Below are 20,519 nucleotides of genomic sequence, written 5' to 3' on the forward strand. Positions count from 1 at the left end.
ATTTTATTACTAAGTATGTAATAAATATAATAAAACATACCCTTTTCCACATCACATCCTGTATCAGCCCTCGACCAATATCAGCCCTCGGGCCTTCGGCCCTCTGGCTGATATTGGTGTCTCGGGCTGATACAGGATGTGATATGGAAAAGGGTATGTATTATTCTCTATTGATCAAAAGAAAAATATACATATCTCAGATGGAGAATAACCGATCTCTTTGCATTTTTAAAGTATAAATCATAAAAAAAAAAATCTTATCTTATCTTATCTTATCTTAATCCTTTGTCCATGGAGGCCTAACATAAAATAGATAAGTTATATAATATAAAATAATAATTATAAAAAGCTTAATAAATACTTCGAATAAATTTATATCATCCGGGATTTAAAACGTCTCCCGTTTCAACTTTGGATTATAGACCTATTCGGGGTAACAAAAAAGGAGGTCGCTGGCCTGGTTTTTCACGTGTTTACAAAGTGACAACCGATAAAGGACGACAGTGAATAAGGTGACGGCCAGAAGATGTCAGGAGACGAAAAAACGAGGAGAACTAACTTCATTACGGTAGGTTTTAGTTCCTATCAATCCCTCATAGCAACGGTAGTGTCAACAGCTTAGCTCGAATTTACTCCAGTTATTTTATCACGTGGGTCGGTGGCAGTGCCCCATTTGATTTCTAAAAAAAAATGTACTTTAGTTTAGATATGAAAATGAAGGTGACTTTTTCATTTCTCTGGTCAGCCAACAGCCGAAATTTTAAATTTTCAATAAGGTTTTTAACTGGGTAAACATGGTAAAGAAATTAGATTAAAAATAGATTTTAACACTGTTTAACAGTGTTTATCTTTTACAATTTCTATGAAGGAATAGCCTAGTCCTTGTTATCAAGTGAGAGTCGATCTCCAGACTCGCTAGAGGTACAATGAACCTTGAAAATAAAGTAACTAAGCAGAAAAACACCCTTTTGTGTGTGCATCTGTGTGTTTAGGTGGGGTGGGGGGTCGGGGTGGGGGGGGGGGTCTTTTGTCATAAACAATAAGCTACTTTAAACATACATGTATTTTCATCATGTGCATATCCGTTTCTTCCTTTCAATTTTCATTTTTTGGAATTAGGTGGGAGGAAGCAGGGTTTAGCGGTCTGTATAGCTCTGGTAGACACATAGTGTTAAAAAGTCTGTCTAGATCACTAAAAACATAAGAACTAGGGGTACTTTGAGCTCACTAAATGATACCCCCCACCTCCCATAATGTCCATGTGTTGCTATATATTGTTTTACTGTACTGTGTAAAGAGAAATGACTTGTCCTGTCAAATGTTATCCAGAAGCTTCTATATATGTGACGTCATAGGTAAACATATAATGTAGTGGCAATGTCCATGTTTTGCTATGGGAAATCCAAAATATGTAATAAAGATTCTGTGGAAGTTTCATTAAATTTCACTCGGTAGTATAAGAGGAGATGCGGATAAGAGATAAAGGATAACAGACAGACAGACCGTGATAATTGGCTGTTCAGGTGATGTGTCTGTCAGTAATCTAAGGCCGACCTGTCAGAACCACAGTGTCGTTTGGGCTTACATAAACTGAAAAAAATTGCAGTTGTCGACCTATAATTTTTAGACTTGGTAGGTAGGTAGGCATTCTTTTTTTTTTTTGGGAAAAAAATTGTTTTTAGATTTTTGTAAGATAACATAAAATAAAATTTTTCATAGGAATATTTTACATGAATATTACACAATGGCTAAAAAAAAGTTGGGTCGGGTGCATTTTTAATGGGTTGGTAGGCAACTGCAAACAAATAATACTTTATTTTAGACCTTGACTTAAATGTTAATGATGACGTGCAGCCAAGGAGTTTGAAATTTTATGATCCAAACTCCGCTGGTTCCACCTTTCTTTGCATGAATCATGACATCACTTCCAGTGATTTTGTTCAGTGACTGGGTATGCATTAAAAATTGAAAATTGTAATTAAATATAATGAATTTTAAGTTGTAATTTCTGTAGAGAAATACCGACAACCCTTTATTCGGATGACTTCAGGTAGCATATGCCGTGACTTATGTGTTTGCTTTTATTTTTCAATCAGAAAAAGAAATACCTGATAGATTTAAATGTTTATCATGCTATAAACTCATTACTTTTCAAGCTTTGGCTGTGTATTGACTGTATTCTTCATGTTCTTTTTAGTGCTTTTGGTGGAGAGAAACTTCCACTTATTTTAATGCAATGCTAAATGTCTCTCTTTGTATTCATTAATAAGAACATTGAGAAATGCGCTAAAACAAATCTAATACATGTAGTGCTAACTTGTTCAAAATCAATTACCACCAAATATCATACACAATAAATATAAAACATGATTGAGTTGGACTTTAAAATGTTTACCATTATAAAGTGATACACACTTTTAACCTTTGACCTTTTACAGTTGCCAGATGACACCCCTGGATACAGCCTGGATGAGTTCTGTATCCCTAAACATTACGAGGACGATCTATCCCGGGTCCTAATCCCCGCAGGTCTGATTAATGACAGGTAAGTATAACATTAGGACAAGTCTGATTAATGTTAGGTCAGTATTAAAAGGACGATTTATGATGGATCAATATTACAGCGAGGATTTATCCCGAGTCCTAATTCCCATGGGTCTAATTAATGACTGGTCAGTATAGCATTAGGATGAGTTCTGTATACCTAAACATTTTAGGAGGATTTATCCCAGGTCGTAATTCATGTGGGTCTTATTCCAGAGGGTCTAATTAATGATAGATCAGTATAACTGGAGTGATTTATTCCGGGTCTTAATTCCAGTGGGTCTAATTTATGATAAGTCAGTATAACAAGGACATTTTGTCCCAGGTCCTTATTCCTCATTTGTTTGTTTATAATAACTATCCCTCTCAAGATTTTTTCACTTATATGGAGCCACTACTTGCTGGTGGAGATTGAGCTGCAAATTTTTGTCCTATGCTCGCAGCAGAATTTACAGTAATTTAGTCATAAGGGATCTCAGTACCTACTACAACACAGGACTTTGGTTAATAGGATCTCATCCAAAGGATCAATCTCCTCGTCCCATGTTGGTACTCAAAGTAAGGAACAACCCCTTGCATCGTGACTCTTGAGGAGACACTCAAACCATGTGAGCGACCTGGTTCTTACTTCCAGCAGGTCTAAGTAATTAGGGATAGATCAGACTTAGTACGAGATTTATCTTTCTCGCATAATCACCAGTGTAAGATTGACTTGTCCGGTGTGAGACAGCAGTGTGAGATTTTTCTGTCTTACACTGTGTATTACTACGCCACGAACGAGAACGTAAACATTCCGTCATTATATAAAGAAATTGTAACAAAGTAAAAAAATATAACACATAATTAAACTGTTGTCATTTAACTTATTAATATAAACTTATTTTCATTCAAAATATTGTCGTATTTTCACCTTTTTAATGGCACTTTTTTTAGATCGCGGAATGATTCTTCTTTTACGTTGTCGGATAGATAAGTTTTTTATTCCCGGTTTTTATCTTTCTGATTAATTTACACGGACTGAAAATTATTTTATCAGTTTACACTACGTGTAAACCATTTTCAGGTACGTTCTCTCCGATGGTGTATTCAGATTTTTAATTAGATGGAAAATTAAAAATATTTTTTTAGCCCCATCATGGCGACGTCATTGACAGGCCGTTATTTTGGATAAAATAATGCGAGAAAAATAATCATTCATTACGTACTCGTGTGGGAATAGTGAAATTCCACCTCGGGGCCAAGATTCACGGTCTAGGACTCGGCAAAGCCTCGTCCTAGACTGTGAATCTTGTCCCCTCGGTGGAATTTCACTATCCCACACTCGTAGTAATGAATGATTCTATTAATCTCAGGCCCTAACCTTTACCTCAATGAGACCAAGTTAATTTGACCAAGAATTTTAGATATCTAGAGTAAAATTACAAACCCTCCATGGTATTGGAGGTATCAGTGTTCTAGATAACAAAATAGAACTGTATAAGCCATACAAATGTAACGTGAAGCGGTCACCCATCCATTGGTTAAACAGGCTCTGTTGGTTAACTTGGCTGAAATAGAGGGAGACTCTACCGCATTACCAGACTGTCCACTACACAAACAAGTTACATTAAATAAATATTAAATGTATTTATTGATGAAAAAATATAGAAAATAAAGGAAGAATTTCATTTTAACAGTTTACCTGTTTATTGGTCTATATAGTGGCATAAATTAAAGAACTATATGCGGTATATTGCATTATATATTTGCCCCCGCTAAAGCCAAATTTTGAAAACTTCCTGAAATGTGCTGAGTTAAAAAAATTCTATTAGAAATATAAATTAACAGAAAATATAGTGTCAAAGCAGTGTCTTCACAATTTTTGTTTTTATGATGTCACAAACTAGTCTGATTTTATATCCTTTTTCAGAAAGGGGACAAAATGGACAAAATTTCAACAATTTTAGCCTTAAAATTTAGAGAGCGCAAGTTTGTTCAGGAACAACATTGAAATATTTCATTGATACACATGTATTATCATTCTACACATTATATCAAAATATTGATCCTGAACACACATGAGCTCGGTGACTTTTACTCAAAATATCAACTAAATATGTACATTTTTCTGTAAAATTCATGAAAAACTTTATTTAACATCATGTTTGTGAAGTCATTACATACATATGGAGTCATTACTTATGAAAATATTCAGTGTTATGAAGTCAGCATATACTCCCCTGTTTATGAACTTAATTAAATATTTCTCCATCAAAGTTTGATTTCGGGGGCAAATATTGGTTATTACAGAATAAAGTTTTTTATATTGTGATATTTTTGTTTTCATACAGAATTGAGCGACTGGCTCGTGACATTGTAGAGGATTTTGATGAGGATGGGTTGGTCGCTCTGTGTGTGTTAAAGGGAGGATACAAATTCTTCACTGACCTCCTGGATAAAATCAAAGGACTAAACAGGAATCTGGGGAGATCTGTCCCTCTAGCTGTGGATTTCATTCGACTTAAAAGCTACGTGGTATGTCGACCTATGTAAGGACTTGGAAGTACAAATATAAAAATGTACTGTAAATCACTTTTTTTGCGAGAACTTTATTTTCGAGTAATTACGCGAGATGTTATGCTAGCGAAAATTTCATTCTCACCTATTGTTGAATTCCTTAAGATTATGTACAGCAATGGCCACAATTCCTTAAAATTCTGTCTTGCTAATAAAGAGTCAATGACTATCTTGTGAATATAATTTGTCGTGAAATTCAGTGATTTACAGTTTTTTGCACAAGGTAGATGGTGTTTAAGATTGTTTATGGCCACACACCCACTGTGATTGTTTTCCTCGTGCTGTAAATGTCCTTATTCGATTTTGTGTGTTCCACAATCTTGAATAATAAAATTTTTACTTCCCTTTCAGTAAATTCAAATTGGTAAAATGATGTCTACCCTGGAATATTTTTTTTTTTTTTTTTTTTTTTTTATTTAAGTAATTTCAAGACATATACACCTTTCTCTCCCACTCTCATACCTGTTGGAGAAATACAAATACACACATTTATAACCATTTAGTATAAATATTTAAGGATAGCTACACTTCAATAAACATAGTAATATACATAAACATAAACTTACGCAATATGCAATGCATATTCAATCAGTAATTATATTCAGAATTATTTTTGGACACACTAAAAAGACATTTCCACTTGGACCATCTATTTTTGTAAAATATATTACCTGACAATTTTTCTTCTAAACAATAGTAATTATTTAAATATTTTAAGATTTCATTAAAAACAATATTATTGTTCTTTCTTGATTGTTGAAATAAGTATTTCTTCACTAGTAGGATAATCAAATTAATTGCCATATGATCTTCTTCTAAATTACCAAAAATAACAGTTTTGACATCAAATACCATTCTTGTACCAGACTTTTGAAATATCCAATCTGACAATGCTAACCAAATCACAGAAACCTGTGGACAGTAAAAAAATAAATGTTTGATTGATTCTGGTTCTAAATTACATATTGAACAAAGTGGTGAATTTTTTATTTTTGACAGATATAAGTTCTTATTAGTACCTAATATTCTATGGATAATTCTATAGTTGAACCACATAAGTCCAGAGTCTTTTGTTGTCAATTTAAAGTTTGCATAAACATGTTTCCAATCAAAATTTAACTCTAATTTTAGATCAGTATCCCATTTGTTTTCACAAATAGGTCTGTGCTGTGTTTTTGACATCAAATAATCATAAATATTTCTGGATCCTTTTCTGTTCTTACAAAGTATTTTTACAAATTCAGGTTGATATGGTTTAACAACAGTATAATATAAATATTGTTTGATATTAGGCCATGCAGTCAGAATGCTTTGCTTCAAACCTTCATATGTGGTAAAAGGTAACTTTACAAAATAATCATTTGTAATACTTTCATAACTAATAAAATTGCCTTCTGTATTGAATAAATCATGCACTATATGGAACCCTTTATCGAACATTGGTTTACAAAATACATATTTATTTTGAATCTTTATTTTATTATTATACCACAGTGAATGTAAATTAAAACTCTCTATAAACTCACTAAAATAAAATAAAGTTTCTTTCCAAAACATGTTTTGTGTGATTTTTGCCCTTTGTTTACAATATTCAGGCCCAACACTACATAACTTGTTAATATTACATCCAGTAATTTCTGAAAAAAGATTACTCCAATCTGGATTACTACTTAAAATTCTCCTTATCCAAGTTAGTTTAAGAGATTTAATAAATGTTTCTATATTAGTCATTCTTAATCCACCATTTCCAAAATCCAGTTGCAATGTTTTTCGAGAAATTCTATCAACTTTGTTTCCCCATATAAATTTATATAATGTTTTTTCAAATAGCTGTATCCATTGCGAACTAGGTTTTGGAAGGGATGTAAATAAATGAGTGAACTTTGATAGGAACAAACTTTTTACTACTGTTATTTTTCCCAAAGGGGTAATATTTCTCTTTGACCAATGGTTTATTTCTTTTTGAATAAGTTTAAATTTCTTATCAAAGTTAAGTTCCTCCATTTTTTTTAGATTTGCTGTATATGTTATACCAAGAACAGTAAAAGGTTCGGTTGTCCATTTTAATCCTGTATCAGTACAAATTGCATTTTCTGTGTCAAATTTAGAACCAATCCAAACTGCTTTTGTTTTAGAAATGTTAGGTTTTAAACCCGAAAATTTTGAAAATTGAAAAAGAAGATCCAGAGCACTTTTTAGACTCTTTTCTGTTCCATCAAGAAAAAAAACTGTGTCATCTGCATATTGTAAAAGACATACTTTTTCCTTCCCTATTTTAATGCCTTTTATATTTCTATTTTGTCGAATCATGTGTCCTAAAATTTCTACACAAAGATTAAAGAGGTAAGGAGATACCGGGTCACCCTGACGACAACCCCTACCAATTTCAAAAAATTTTGAAAAAATACCATTCTGAATGACACAAAGATTAGCTTTGTTATATAATACTGAAACCCATTATATAAGATCAGGACCAAAATTAAAGAATTTCAAAGTATTATACATAAATTTCCATGATATAGAGTCAAATGCTTTTTCGAAGTCAATAAGTAATATCATACCAGGAATATGTTTTTCATGCACCGTATTTATTACATCATAGATTATTCGTGTATTCTCTCCGATAAATCTCCCCTTGAGGAATCCTTTTTGGTTTTTATTGATTACACAGTCAAGAACCTTTTTAAGTCTGTTTGCAATGCATGCAGATGCGATTTTATATGTTACATTAAGAAGAGATATTGGACGCCAATTACTAAGAAATTCTCTAGGTTTATCTCCTTTCGGTAAAATTGATATAATACCTTGTTTCTGGGTTATTGATAGCTCTCCTTTTTGAAAACCTAAATTTATTGATCTTATTAAAAAGCTTCCTAAATCCTTCCAGAAAAATTTGAAAAATTCTGTAGTAAAACCATCACTGTCTGGGCTTTTATCATTTTTCATATCTTTTAAAGCAGAGAGGGCTTCCCCTTGAGATATGGTACCTTCCAAGCTATTAGACAAATGTTCATCCAAAATAATTATATCTTCTTTATTTATAATTTTTTCTAAGTTTACATCAGTTAGCTTGTTGTCACAACAGGAATATAAGTTTTTATAAAAACTTTCAATTTCTGTGAGTATTTCACCTTGGGAAATAATAGTGTTACCATTGCTTTGAATGATTTTGCTTATAGTTTTATTAACATAGTTTCTTTTTTCCAAACTAAGGAAATATTTTGTAGGTTTTTCTCCCTGTTCTATCCATTTTAATTTAGTTCTAACAAATAATCCTTTAATATAGTCTTTTCGAAATTCTTCTAGCCTGTTTTGAGCTCTATTTAATCTTTCGACAATGTCATGTGACTCATTATTACTTCTTAAAGATTCTAAAAACTTAATTTCTTCTTCGATAGATTTAATAGTTTTATTTTTTATTTCCTTTTTTCTAGAGCAGTAACATATTGTTGCACCTCTTATGCATAATAGTAACTGTTCAAAAAATAGTTGATCGTCAATACAAATACACAATTCTCTGTCGTCCACTAAACTAATAGTGGAGGGGTTGTAGGGAGAGGCAGCATATTGTAACTTTACTTTTTGAATTGTTTCCTTAACACAATTAATATAAAGCTGGTCTTTTAGAAGAGAGTTATTGAATTTCCAAAAACCTTTTCCCCTTTCAAAATTATTGAGTTTGATGTAGAGTTCAATTATTGAGTGGTCAGACCTATATCCTGGCTTAATATCAACCTTATCAACTAAAGCCATCAATTCATTAGAAACTAAGAAGAAGTCAAGTCGGGCTTTTTTTATAGGATTATTCTTAAACCATGTGTACTTTTTTCTCTGTTCATGTTTTACCCTCCAAGGATCAGTCAAACCATGAATATCTTTCATATTCAGAACAATATCCCTTGCTTTTTTGTTATTTATATTTGTGTAATTATAGTAGTCCAATACTGTGTCCTGAACCAGATTAAAATCGCCAGCCATAATTACAAATTCACCCTGGAAATTTGAGACTATATCTGATATTGATTGAAAGAAAATTGGATCATCTGTATTTGGACCATATAAATTAATTAGTAAAATGTTGTATTTGTTGAATATGTTAAGTTCCAATATCAACAGGTTACCTTCCTGATCTACATGTTCATTCATGATTTTATATTCAAAAGTATTATTAAACAAAATAGCAGTGCCTCTGGCATTAGATTGTCCAGGAGAAATATAAACATCATAACCACATAAAGACCTTATATCATTGTAATCATTTTTAGTGAAATGTGTGTCTTGTAGAAGGTAAACAGAAAAATGTTTTTGTTTAATGTAGTTAAGCACATCTCTCCTTTTTTCTAATCCCCCAAGCCCTCTACAGTTTAAAGACATGATATTAAAGCTCATAGAAGAATAATTAATATGGTGTAAAAAAACAATAATTTTTCAGTAAATATACACCTAGAGTGTATTGTGCAGACAATGGGAAGGATGCGTTTAAAAAAACTAAATAAATAACATTGATTTGGTGCATGCACGTTAGTGCGCATATAAATTGTGATACTATTTCTACCCCAACAGAATTCACACATACATCTTTCACACACTGACATAGCTGCAGATCTGTAGCTCTCTGCTTGAGAAAATTCGGACAGATAGAGCAGAGAGCTACAGATCCAAGTGTTGTAAAAACCTTCGATTTACGCCGACGATTTTTTGTCGCTCACTTCGGGTATTTCTTCTTGTATTATGTACTTTCCCCAGCTTTAAAAATGGTTTTTAATAATTAATCATACATTTAACTTCAATTCCTGATAAATGTCATACCTTTCAACGTTAACAAATGGCTATTTGTGGTTACGGACGTCGAAACGGAACTCTTTTACACCGACATTACAAAACTATATACAGGGCTGTTTCAGACTGTTAAAAGGTAAATAAACTGTAATAAAGTATCAAAAATAAGAGTTTAATATATAATTAATTATAGGATACAATTCCAAAAGCCAGAGAAAGTTTTAACTACACGAAATAAATACCTAGAGTAGCGACAAAAAATCGTCGGCGTAACTCGAAGGTTTTTACACCGTATGGATCTATAGCTCTCTGCTTTATCTGTCTGAATTTTCTCCAGCAGAGAGCTACAGTTCTGCAGCTAACACTGACAAAGACAAACACAAAAACACGAAAAAATAAAGATATGTAATTCCTGTAGACACCTGAGTGGCTCATTAATAGCACAAATTTTATTTTTGTTTACCCAGCTACTTTGTCACTCATCACCGGAAGTGTTCATGGCCGTCTAAATTACAAAGGAAATTCCGAACAGAGTCACTTTTTCCGAATTCTTTCGTCAACGGAGTCAAAAATGTCAAACTTAATTCTGCGTTTACCGTATTGTCCATATACTGCTCCGTTGAAATACCAAGCGCCGTCGATTCTAGGGTCGTCACTGAGTTTGGATATCAACATCGCGTTGTCCCGTGTCACGTCATCTGCGATTCTCCACCCCTGTTTCAGTTCCTTTATGTCGCCTCTCTTTCTCATTATTGTCGCTTTAGCATCGGGGCTGCGCAATTTGACAATTATTGGTTGGGGTTGATCCTTTTGTCCTGATGGAATTCGGTGCATCGCTATCACATCAGTTTCGGATATAGCCACACCCACTTCCCCTAAGGCCTCATTAATCTTTTCTAATAAGTTTTCGTCTTTTGCCTCGGGAAACCCATGAAACTTAATATTTGTTTTTCTGGAGTACTGTTCATTAAAATTTGCTTTTGCGGCAGCGCTTTTAGATAGCTTCTCTACTTCTCCCACTCTATTGTACACATCGTTTAAAGCGTCATTGCTTTCATTCAGCTCCCTCTTAAGCTCCGAATTTTCTTTTTTTAAATGTTCAATATCTTGATTTAGCTTCTGATTGTCTTGTTTAAGTTGCAAAATTTGGTCGTTCATTTTCTTTTCAAAATTCTTTAAATAATTGGAGAGTAACTCCTCTACGACATTTTTAATGATATCCCTGATGTCGTCAACTTTGACTGATTTTTTCAGATCACTTTTTATTTCAGAAAGTTGCGCCTGAATTAAGAGCATTTCCTCTGACGGTCTCTCCGACGCCTTTTCCGATTTCTCTTGTTTTTCTTGTTTTTGATTATGGTTACTTGGGTTTTGAGATGTTTTTTTAGAGATAGGACTGTTTGTTGACTTGCGTGAGTTAGAATTCGAATTTCTGGTAACAACACCACTGGTCGACATTGTCAAGTATTTGTCTATCGTGTTGATACTCATAAAACCGGTTTGGGCATGTAACTATTTATAGTAATAACTACTCACGTCAAAGTTTGGATTGAAAACTCCTACAAAAACATCATTTTGCACTTTAGGTCTCCAAAGAATAACAGTCCTGAATCTCTGAACACACTTGATTATAGCTACTTCATCCAAGACACCAAACTTTTTAAGTTATGTGCTATAATGGCCACTCTACCTCTCCGTCACTAAGCGTGGCCTACTCTAACGGGCGCCATTACCGGAATCCAACCCTGGAATGTTGTTTAATCCAGCAAAATCCAAAGATTTCCAGAGTAGACAAGTATTACTGTATCACACTGTGATTTGTACATCCAATTTAAAGTCTTGATTTCTGGGGACATTTTTGCCAAAAAAAAAATGTAAACTTGAACCCTATTGATATTTGATCATTAATAAATATGAATCAAGGTATTTGTCAAGATCATTTTGAGCAAACCTGTTACAACCACTACCATGATTGCCCATTCAAGTTTAAGTCTGTTTACCCCTTTAATGAGTTTCAAAGACTCTGGCAATGCAATTTTTGTATATTAAATAGTGCATTTTTTATTTGAATGAATTTCAACATTATTTTGAACAGAACAGAGAGAAAGCTTGGAGTAAAGTAAGGATTTTGTATCCCAAACACTATGGATACTGCACTGATTTGTTGGAAGGGGGAGGGGCAAGGGGGCCAATAGGGGTGGGACTATTGGAGACTTTTCTACTTGGTGATCTAAGCTTATGATGGATTTCAGTGGATGTCACCATACTGAGACAAGGTGGTTTGTGGCATCTTTGTAAATGGGGTGAGGGTGGGGTGTGTGGTGGGGGGGGGGGGGGTATAAGAGAATAAACAGTTTTACTGTTTCCATCTGTGAAACAGTAAAATTATGATAAACTTGGAATTCATTGAAATGTCTTCAGAGTTGCTAATGTGTCAATCATTCATCAAACTGTTAAATTTTCCCAAATTATTGTCTTAAATCCTGACACAGCACTCTATAAATACCCTTTACCCTTTCTCACGAAACCTCGGTCAATGCTTCTCCTAATCACAGAAAGAACTTCAATAAATTTTATGTCACATTTAAAATTGATTTCATCTCTTCTCCTTAGACAACTAGCCCAAAGTTATTAAGGATGTAAAAATCTCAGATATCTCTTCTTGTGAATAAGTTAATCATTCAGAATTCTAGGGGTCGTACAAGACAACGTCTGATTGCAAAAAGTGCATAAATGGCTCTTTGGATAAATATGTGTTCAGATGATGAGATATCAAAATGAAGCTAGCCAGGAAAATTTGTGGCCAGAAAAGGGCATACATTAATTATGTCTGTTTACAATTATGTTCTAGGCCAAATAGAAAATGGGATCAGTAGGAAGGGTATTTTGTTTAAGAAGTTTTTATAGACATTATTTAAGATACATTTTTTGCAGCATAAGCTCTCTTTTTCAAGCCATAAAATCTTATTGGTTTTAAGCATGCATTTATAACAGGCAGTTGTTAAACATTATTTTGCAAACTATAAAATGTTATGTTTGAAAATTTATACAGACAAGCAATTTCTAGATTTTAAAATTACAAAAACAAATATTTGGGTTGGTACATAAAATTGTGTTTGCTTGGGCAACCATTAAGAAATATTTTTTTTGGGCCTTTGTTACATGTTTTAGATGAAGTGTATGAATGACCTACTTTTCTATTTATAGGATGACCAGTCTTCTGGACAGATTGAGGTCATCGGGGGAGATAACCTGAAAAACCTTAAGGGAAAGGTGAGTCATCTGACCATGGTCAGGAGAATCTATTTTACTATGTAATTAGTTATGATTGATTATTTGAAGTGTCATGAAGTGTCATTTGAGAAGTGGCAATTGCCATTGAACATGCACTGACCCTGAAGTGAATTCATCTAGATCTTTAAACATGCTTTATATGCAGTTTTGTGATCAATTTGCATTTATAGAAATTATACAAGGACAATAAATGGACTAGTAAATAAGTTCTGTTACACATTTAAAGAAAGTTTTCCCTTGTTTTCAGAATGTTTTGGTTGTGGAAGACATCATAGATACAGGAAAAACCATGCAGAAGTTACTGGCCCTGCTACAGAATGTTAAACCTAAGTGTATAAAAGTAGCCAGGTATGTTATGCTACAGAATGTTAAACCCAAGTGTATCAAAGTAGCCAGGTATGTAATGCTACAGAATGTTAAACCTAAGTGTATCAAAGTAGCCAGGTATGTAATGCTACAGAATGTTAAACCTAAGTGTATAAAAGTAGCCAGGTATGTAATGCTACAGAATGTTAAACCCAAGTGTATAAAAGTAGCCAGGTATGTAATGCTACAGAATGTTAAACCTAAGTGTATCAGAGTAGCCAGGTATGTAATGCTACAGAATGTTAAACCCAAATGTATAAAAGTAGCCAGGTATGTAATGCTACAGAATGTTAAACCTTAGTGTATCAGAGTAGCCAGGTATGTAATGCTACAGAATGTTAAACCCAAGTGTATCAAAGTAGCCAGGTATGTAATGCTACAGAATGTTAAACCTAAGTGTATCAGAGTAGCCAGGTATGTAATGCTACAGAATGTTAAACCCAAGTGCATAAAAGTAGCCAGGTATGTAATGCTACAGAATGTTAAACCTAAGTGTATCAGAGTAGCCAGGTATGTAATGCTACAGAATGTTAAACCCAAGTGTATCAAAGTAGCCAGGTATGTAATGCTACAGAATGTTAAACCCAAGTGTATCAGAGTAGCCAGGTATGTAATGCTACAGAATGTTAAACCCAAGTGTATCAAAGTAGCCAGTTATGTAATGCTACAGAATGTTAAACCCAAGTGTATCAAAGTAGCCAGGTATGTTACAGAATGTTAAACCCAAATGTAGGCAGGTATGTACTGTTACAGATAAATATAGATTGTACAAGAGGCCAATGACTAAGCACTGTGGCTTGGAAAGAAGTAGAAATAAGATCAGTATTGAAAAGTTTAAATGCATAAGTGGTCCCTATCCTTAACTAACTAAGGATGCTTTTATATATTTCTTGGACTAACTGTGACTTTTCCCCTTTAAGTTTCAACTTCGCACTGTGATCCCACTTTCCCCCCTGTTGGTCATAATAGCAACAAGCTTGAATCAACATTACCTGAGGATGCTTTCCGATAAATATGACTAAGCATGTTCTTGAGAAAAAATTTTTAAAGATTTTTCCTACAAATTCCTATATGAAATTTTGATTTTCCTTTTGGGTTCATGATTTGAACATACTTGTATCTACACTACCTGTTTCCTTGTAAAATGACCAATCAATCATTTTGCTGGTCCTGTGAAGAAGGTTTTTGATGGATTTTTCATATATATTCCTATGGAAAATATTGCTCCTCCATTGTGCCCCAGCCCTACTCCCTTGGATTATGATGTGAACAAACTTGAATCTACACTACCTGAGGATATTTCTATATAAATATCACCGATCAATGGTTTTATCATTCTTGTAAAGAGTGTCAAACTCTGCTTGTCCATTGTGGCCCCGCCCTACCCCTAAGTTTCATCTTTCCTAGCCCATTGGTTCTAGAGAAAATTTCTAATTGAAGCCATTGATTTTTCAAATATGAAGAAGAGCATAGTTTGTTATTGAATAAACTTGAATCCTTTGATTAATTTGATTAAAATTGCCCCAATGGTTCTTGAGAATAAGTTGAAATAGTAAAACATTTACTGTGGAGGCCATAAAAAATATGAAAAGAAAAGTTCATTTGAGCTCTTAGCTCAGGTGTGCTGAAAATCAAACTGTATTATTAAGTCAAGTGTGCATTGTTAAATTTCAATGTATGAGAGACATTCCAAAATGATTAATAGTCAAATATCCATATGTTACACTGAAGATCTCAAATGATATGGATTGTTTGTTTGATTGTAATTATTGAAGACTTTTTTTTTAATTTTCAGTATGCTTATGATTGATGATTGTTTTTATTGTTATTTTTTTATACTGTAGTAATTTAGTTAATACTTTGATTTTCAGTATGCTGGTGAAGAGAACAATAAGGAGTTCTGGATATAAACCTGATTGTAAGTACAGGTCATGTGACTGGTCATGTGATGTCATATGATTTGGTCATGTGATTTAGTCATTTGATGTCATGTGATCTGATCATATGACTGGTCATGTGATCTTGTCACTCATCTTATGGCAAGTGTTCTGGTTAACATTTAATTATCAAACATCAGTATTTCATTTCTTGTTCACATTTGTTAAAAATTATTCACATAGAAACATATACAGTGAAACTTCTCCAAACCAGCCCCCCTGGAAACCGGTTCTCCCTGAACATCGGCCAAATATTTTAGTCCCGGCAAAATTCCTAACATTTCTTTACACATAAACTCTCATAAAACCGGCCACCTCTGAAAACCGGACACCGGCCACTTTTCCAAGAACAAAAGTTAAGAAACATAGGAAATTTCCCCTCACCATACCGGCCACTTTTTGATTGCAAGAAATTAATTGTCATTGGCCGGAGAAGTAAAAAGGACCGGCCGGAGGTGTGAAAAATAGCCTACCCATTAGAAGTCAGAGGTGTGAAAAACTGAATATGGCTTCATATAATCTCAGCGAGATGGGTAGAGACTGAAAATTTTCAGTCTCTACCCATCTCGCTGAGATTAGGCTTCATAGTGTTTTTCTACTGTTTAACCGTCTTGAAGGGGTAATCATCTTGCCAGACAATGTAAATGGCCGGTCTAAGTTGTGTACATAATTATGATTAACAAAAATTAAACTTGAATTAGTAAAATATCAAGCAACTAATAAATTTAAATCACAGAATGAATCAACAAATTATCGCACGCCATATTGCATCATCTTTTTAAATACACATAAGGGGCCTTAAAATTTGTTACAGATACATAATGCTAAGAAAAAAAATATTATACTAGTAAAATATTTACCAAAATATACATTTTTTAAATTAAAATAACAGAAATATTTCTCAGAAATGTTTTAATTATTTACCTAAATTTCACTGAAGTACAATTTTTTTTAATGAGTTGACGTAAGCGATACATGGATGCATGCAGTATACTGTATACATTTAAGGTAAAGGGTCCTGGTTTTATTTCTTTGCATATGATTAATAAAGTAACATTTTCATGATTTTTTTCTCTTTTGTTTTTTAACTTCTTTCTATAAAAACCAACAAGTATGACGAATTTATCCTCAATAATATTAATTTATTTTTTAGACCTTAAGAATACATTACGTGTCTGCCGATAATTAATAACATGTTGACAGATAATAATAACAGACAATTATATATTTTTTCTAGCATCTATCACATATTAGTTCTGCAGTTCTTCAGTATGTTAGATTCTCGGGAAACCGGCCACCCCTCTAGTCCGGCCATTTAATTCAGTCCGGCAGCTGGCCGGTTTAGAGAAGTTTTACTGTATAAAATTATATCCTAAATTTTATTATTTAAAGAGTGAAATTAATATTGTATAATTGGGTTAGGGGAGTTTTAATACAATTTATGAATTATGAAGTGGTTTATGAAAAGCAAAATTGCTCCTACCCAATTAATACCATGTAAATAGGGTAATATGTATGAAAATCATTCTAACTGTGTTTTAATTTTCATTCATTTATTGTTTAAAAGAACAATTGCCTTTAAAAATGACCTCAAATTCTGCAAAATTTAAGTGTAACCTCATGAGGAACAATATGCTTATGACACAAGTCACGACTTTCGCAAAACACTTTATTAAATACTATATATAGGATTTCCTATGGTTTGTGGTTGGATATGATTTCTTATCAAATGTGTTTTTATCCTAGAGACTTGTCAAATGAAATTTTGCATGAACTCAGTGTGTATGACATTTTCATTGTGGGCTACGTTTTAATTTCAGATACTGGGTTTGAAATCCCTGATATTTTCATTGTGGGCTATGCCTTAGACTACAACGAATACTTCAGGGATCTTAATGTGAGTATTTATATCCAGCTAAGACAGTAAAAAAGTTGAAGACTTTCATTTAAGGAAAATATTATTTTTTTTTAAGATTACGTTATTGTTATTTTGTTTGAGGAGATTTTATTATTAAAAATTTGAAAATTTGCAATTGTTGCATTTCTCTCTCTTTGAATTTCAATATCTTTTAAAAATGCATGCTTAGGAATCTAACCATTTAATAAACAGATACAATAACATTGTAGTGTTATATATATATATTCTTTATAATTAAGATAATTTCTCCTTTTTACAGCATGTTTGTGAAATTAATGAAGCAGGCAAGAAGAAATATGCATCCAAATAACGAAAGCCATATTCTTTTAATGACTGAATCAAATGATATTAGAATTGGGGACCAGTAATCCACCTTGGAATATGTCAGCTAAAATAACGATGATTAAACACAGATTACATGGTGGATTACAGTGGAGTAACAGTAATTTTCTGAGATTATAATACAATGTACATCATAAGGCAAGCAAATCAAATGAATTAGATTTCTTGTGGTTCACAGATCTTGTTTTGTTACAAAGGATGGGCTTCCAAGTTTATCTAAATTTACTATTTTTTTTTATTATAGAATTATTATATGATTTTTTTCTTTTTTTAAAAACAAGGGTTAGTTAAACATAATGCTAATTTTGTATCATTTTGTATGTTATATGACTTCTTTACCTTACTATAGACTGGCAAAATATTTGCAAAACAATTGCAATTGTTTTCTTTTTTTAAATCATGAAATTTTAACACAGTGAAATTAAAATGACACACTTTATGTGAAACAGATAAAAGTATTGGGAGCATTTAGAAATATTTGGTAAAATCTTCCAAATTAAAGGAAGCAGGGGAAAAATCGGAGTAGCCAATAAGATTTAAAAACATATTAAATGTAGTTCATGTTCTCTGTTATTCTGTATTGATTAAACTGTGTTGTACATGTTGGGACCAAAGATATCCAGAACCGTTTCTGTTGATTCTTACACAATCTAAATAAAACGATCAGGGAAATCGGAAATAATGTTATTGTGACAAAAGATTTAGAAGATTGTATTTACCTTATTTTCTATGAAAATAAATATTTTTCTTAAGGTATAAGGGGTGTAATGGCCATGACCTTGAATATGACCTAATTAAGCATAGTTATAATAAACAACACTTTCGGCAATATTTCCCTTAGTTTCATGCAATTTTGTCCATGCATATTTCTTATGGGCTCATTAATGTAACTGTACCCTCTCGCCAGTGGTGCACCCTTAATAGACAAAGGGTAGAGATGTAATTTTTCTAGTAAGCCAGAGAACAGTTTAATGTTTCATGTATTCATCTGTAAAAGTAACCCCTACGATTGTAGACATTCAATTTTTTTTAGTTCAGAGTCATCAGATGTGATATATGAATACTTGTAATCGAGAGAACTTGTCTGCTTTCAGTGAAAATTTTAGCAATATTGTTATAAAACCGTTTATATTATTCTGCCATAGAAAATTATGGTAGGGATGATCAATAAGAAAACATAGAAAACTTTGTGTGACATGTATTTGTGATAATATAACCACAAAAAAGAATTATTCTATCCACAATATTTATCTATATTCTACATCAGAGTGATGTACCCCCTAAAAATGTAAGCCATTATTTTTTTTTTTGTTCATGGTATAGGGTAGGTTGTAATGAAATAACTAATGAGCTTGAGCATATATAAACAGAAGATGATTGTCATACTAAACTCAATTCAGATTAGATTCATTTGCTCAGAAAATTGACCTCTTCTCACACTGACCTTGACCTAGATAGGGTTTACAAAATAAACTATATTTTTGCAGTTCCCATGTGTATAAAGTTCTTAATAGTTTTTATTTACTTTACAATGAAGGCTAAAATATATCTAACATATCGCAAAACACTGATCAAAGGGTTTTAAAAACTATATTGTGCCTCACATATATTATAAATTAACAAAATATGCATAAATAAATATGTTGAACCCCCCCCCCCCCCCCCGTTTCCGACGCGGCTAAACTCTTTCAAAGAATAAATAAATAAAAACCCCACACGGATAAAATTCACCCTGACCTTACCCAGAATATTTTTTTGTTCTCATAGCTGATATAATTTTTTTGTTAAAGTTCTAAACATATAATTACATTTTTTTTTCTGATCGATCTATTTAGATCATCTCAGATATTTCACGTACATGTTTGATAACATGGATAATTGAACGTGACATAAATGTATGTTGCATGAGTATCTAAATATTTTAAGTCTGTTTTTTCAATTATTTTTCAAGAAACCGTCAATATTTCACAAATCCTGAGAATCATTTAGCACGGCCACAGGTTTGCACAATTCCAGGATATTACATTATGTAGGGATTATATGTACGCAACATCTGTCGATTTATTGCAGATTCCACAATACACGCCATGCTATTGATATTGTAACATACATTATTCTTTCAAACTGTTAGCTGATACTAAGAGAATCACAAAATTACAATGAAAAGTTACTTTGTTTGTTTTTTTCGAAATCGGTGCTATTTCTAGAAGTTGGAAAAACCCTTGTAGTGTGTATATGAAGATAACATCGTTTTAACTGCATATTTTGCCAAACCAAATTATAGTTAGGTGTTTTCTATTTAATATCATATCAATTCTTTCCTTTGATTAGTTATAATCTGTTCCTTTGGTGTATGTTTTATGATAGCGTCCTAGGCCGTCTTGACGACGCGCCATTTTTGTTTACGAAGATAGATGTTCCGAGAACTGCCGATGTCAAACACCTCGGCATTTTAACCGGAAGTGGCCTATTACACCGCTAAATCCTTAACACAATGTTGGGATTTGAAATTCTTTTTAAACAGAGAAATGTTCGATGTAGTAAGGTCTAATCATCTGTTTCAGTTCCACTGAGAAAAAAGAATTAGATTTCTACAATAGAAGTATAAGTTAATCTAAGAGGAAAAGGTTTGAATTGATTTCAGATTTGCCTCCTAATGTTGATATAACAACCAAGCTATGTGATAAATGTGATGACTTAAACTTTTCTATCGTCAACTACCCTTACTTATGCAGCAATATACCTTCATCACCTGCATACGGATTATATATATCTCAGTTGAA

The 20,519-nt window shown here is 32.8% G+C and overlaps 1 protein-coding gene across 1 annotated transcript; it reads left to right on the forward strand.

The window, feature by feature from the left end:
* Positions 1-431: 431 nt before the first annotated feature.
* On the forward strand, positions 432-18,488 carry LOC134258842 (hypoxanthine-guanine phosphoribosyltransferase-like). The gene is made up of 8 exons (XM_062741432.1): positions 432-568; positions 2,439-2,545; positions 4,875-5,058; positions 13,087-13,152; positions 13,421-13,521; positions 15,411-15,457; positions 17,297-17,373; positions 17,654-18,488. The coding sequence occupies exons 1-8, from the start codon at positions 527-529 to the stop codon at positions 17,702-17,704; spliced, it is 675 nt and encodes a 224-aa protein (XP_062597416.1). The 5' UTR covers positions 432-526; the 3' UTR covers positions 17,705-18,488.
* The last annotated feature ends 2,031 nt before the right edge of the window (positions 18,489-20,519 follow it).

Source organism: Saccostrea cucullata, unplaced genomic scaffold (assembly GCF_032062105.1).
Source record: "Saccostrea cucullata isolate Sc308-1 unplaced genomic scaffold, CSIRO_AGI_Scuc_v1 ctg6092, whole genome shotgun sequence".
Lineage (NCBI taxonomy): Eukaryota > Metazoa > Mollusca > Bivalvia > Ostreida > Ostreidae > Saccostrea > Saccostrea cuccullata.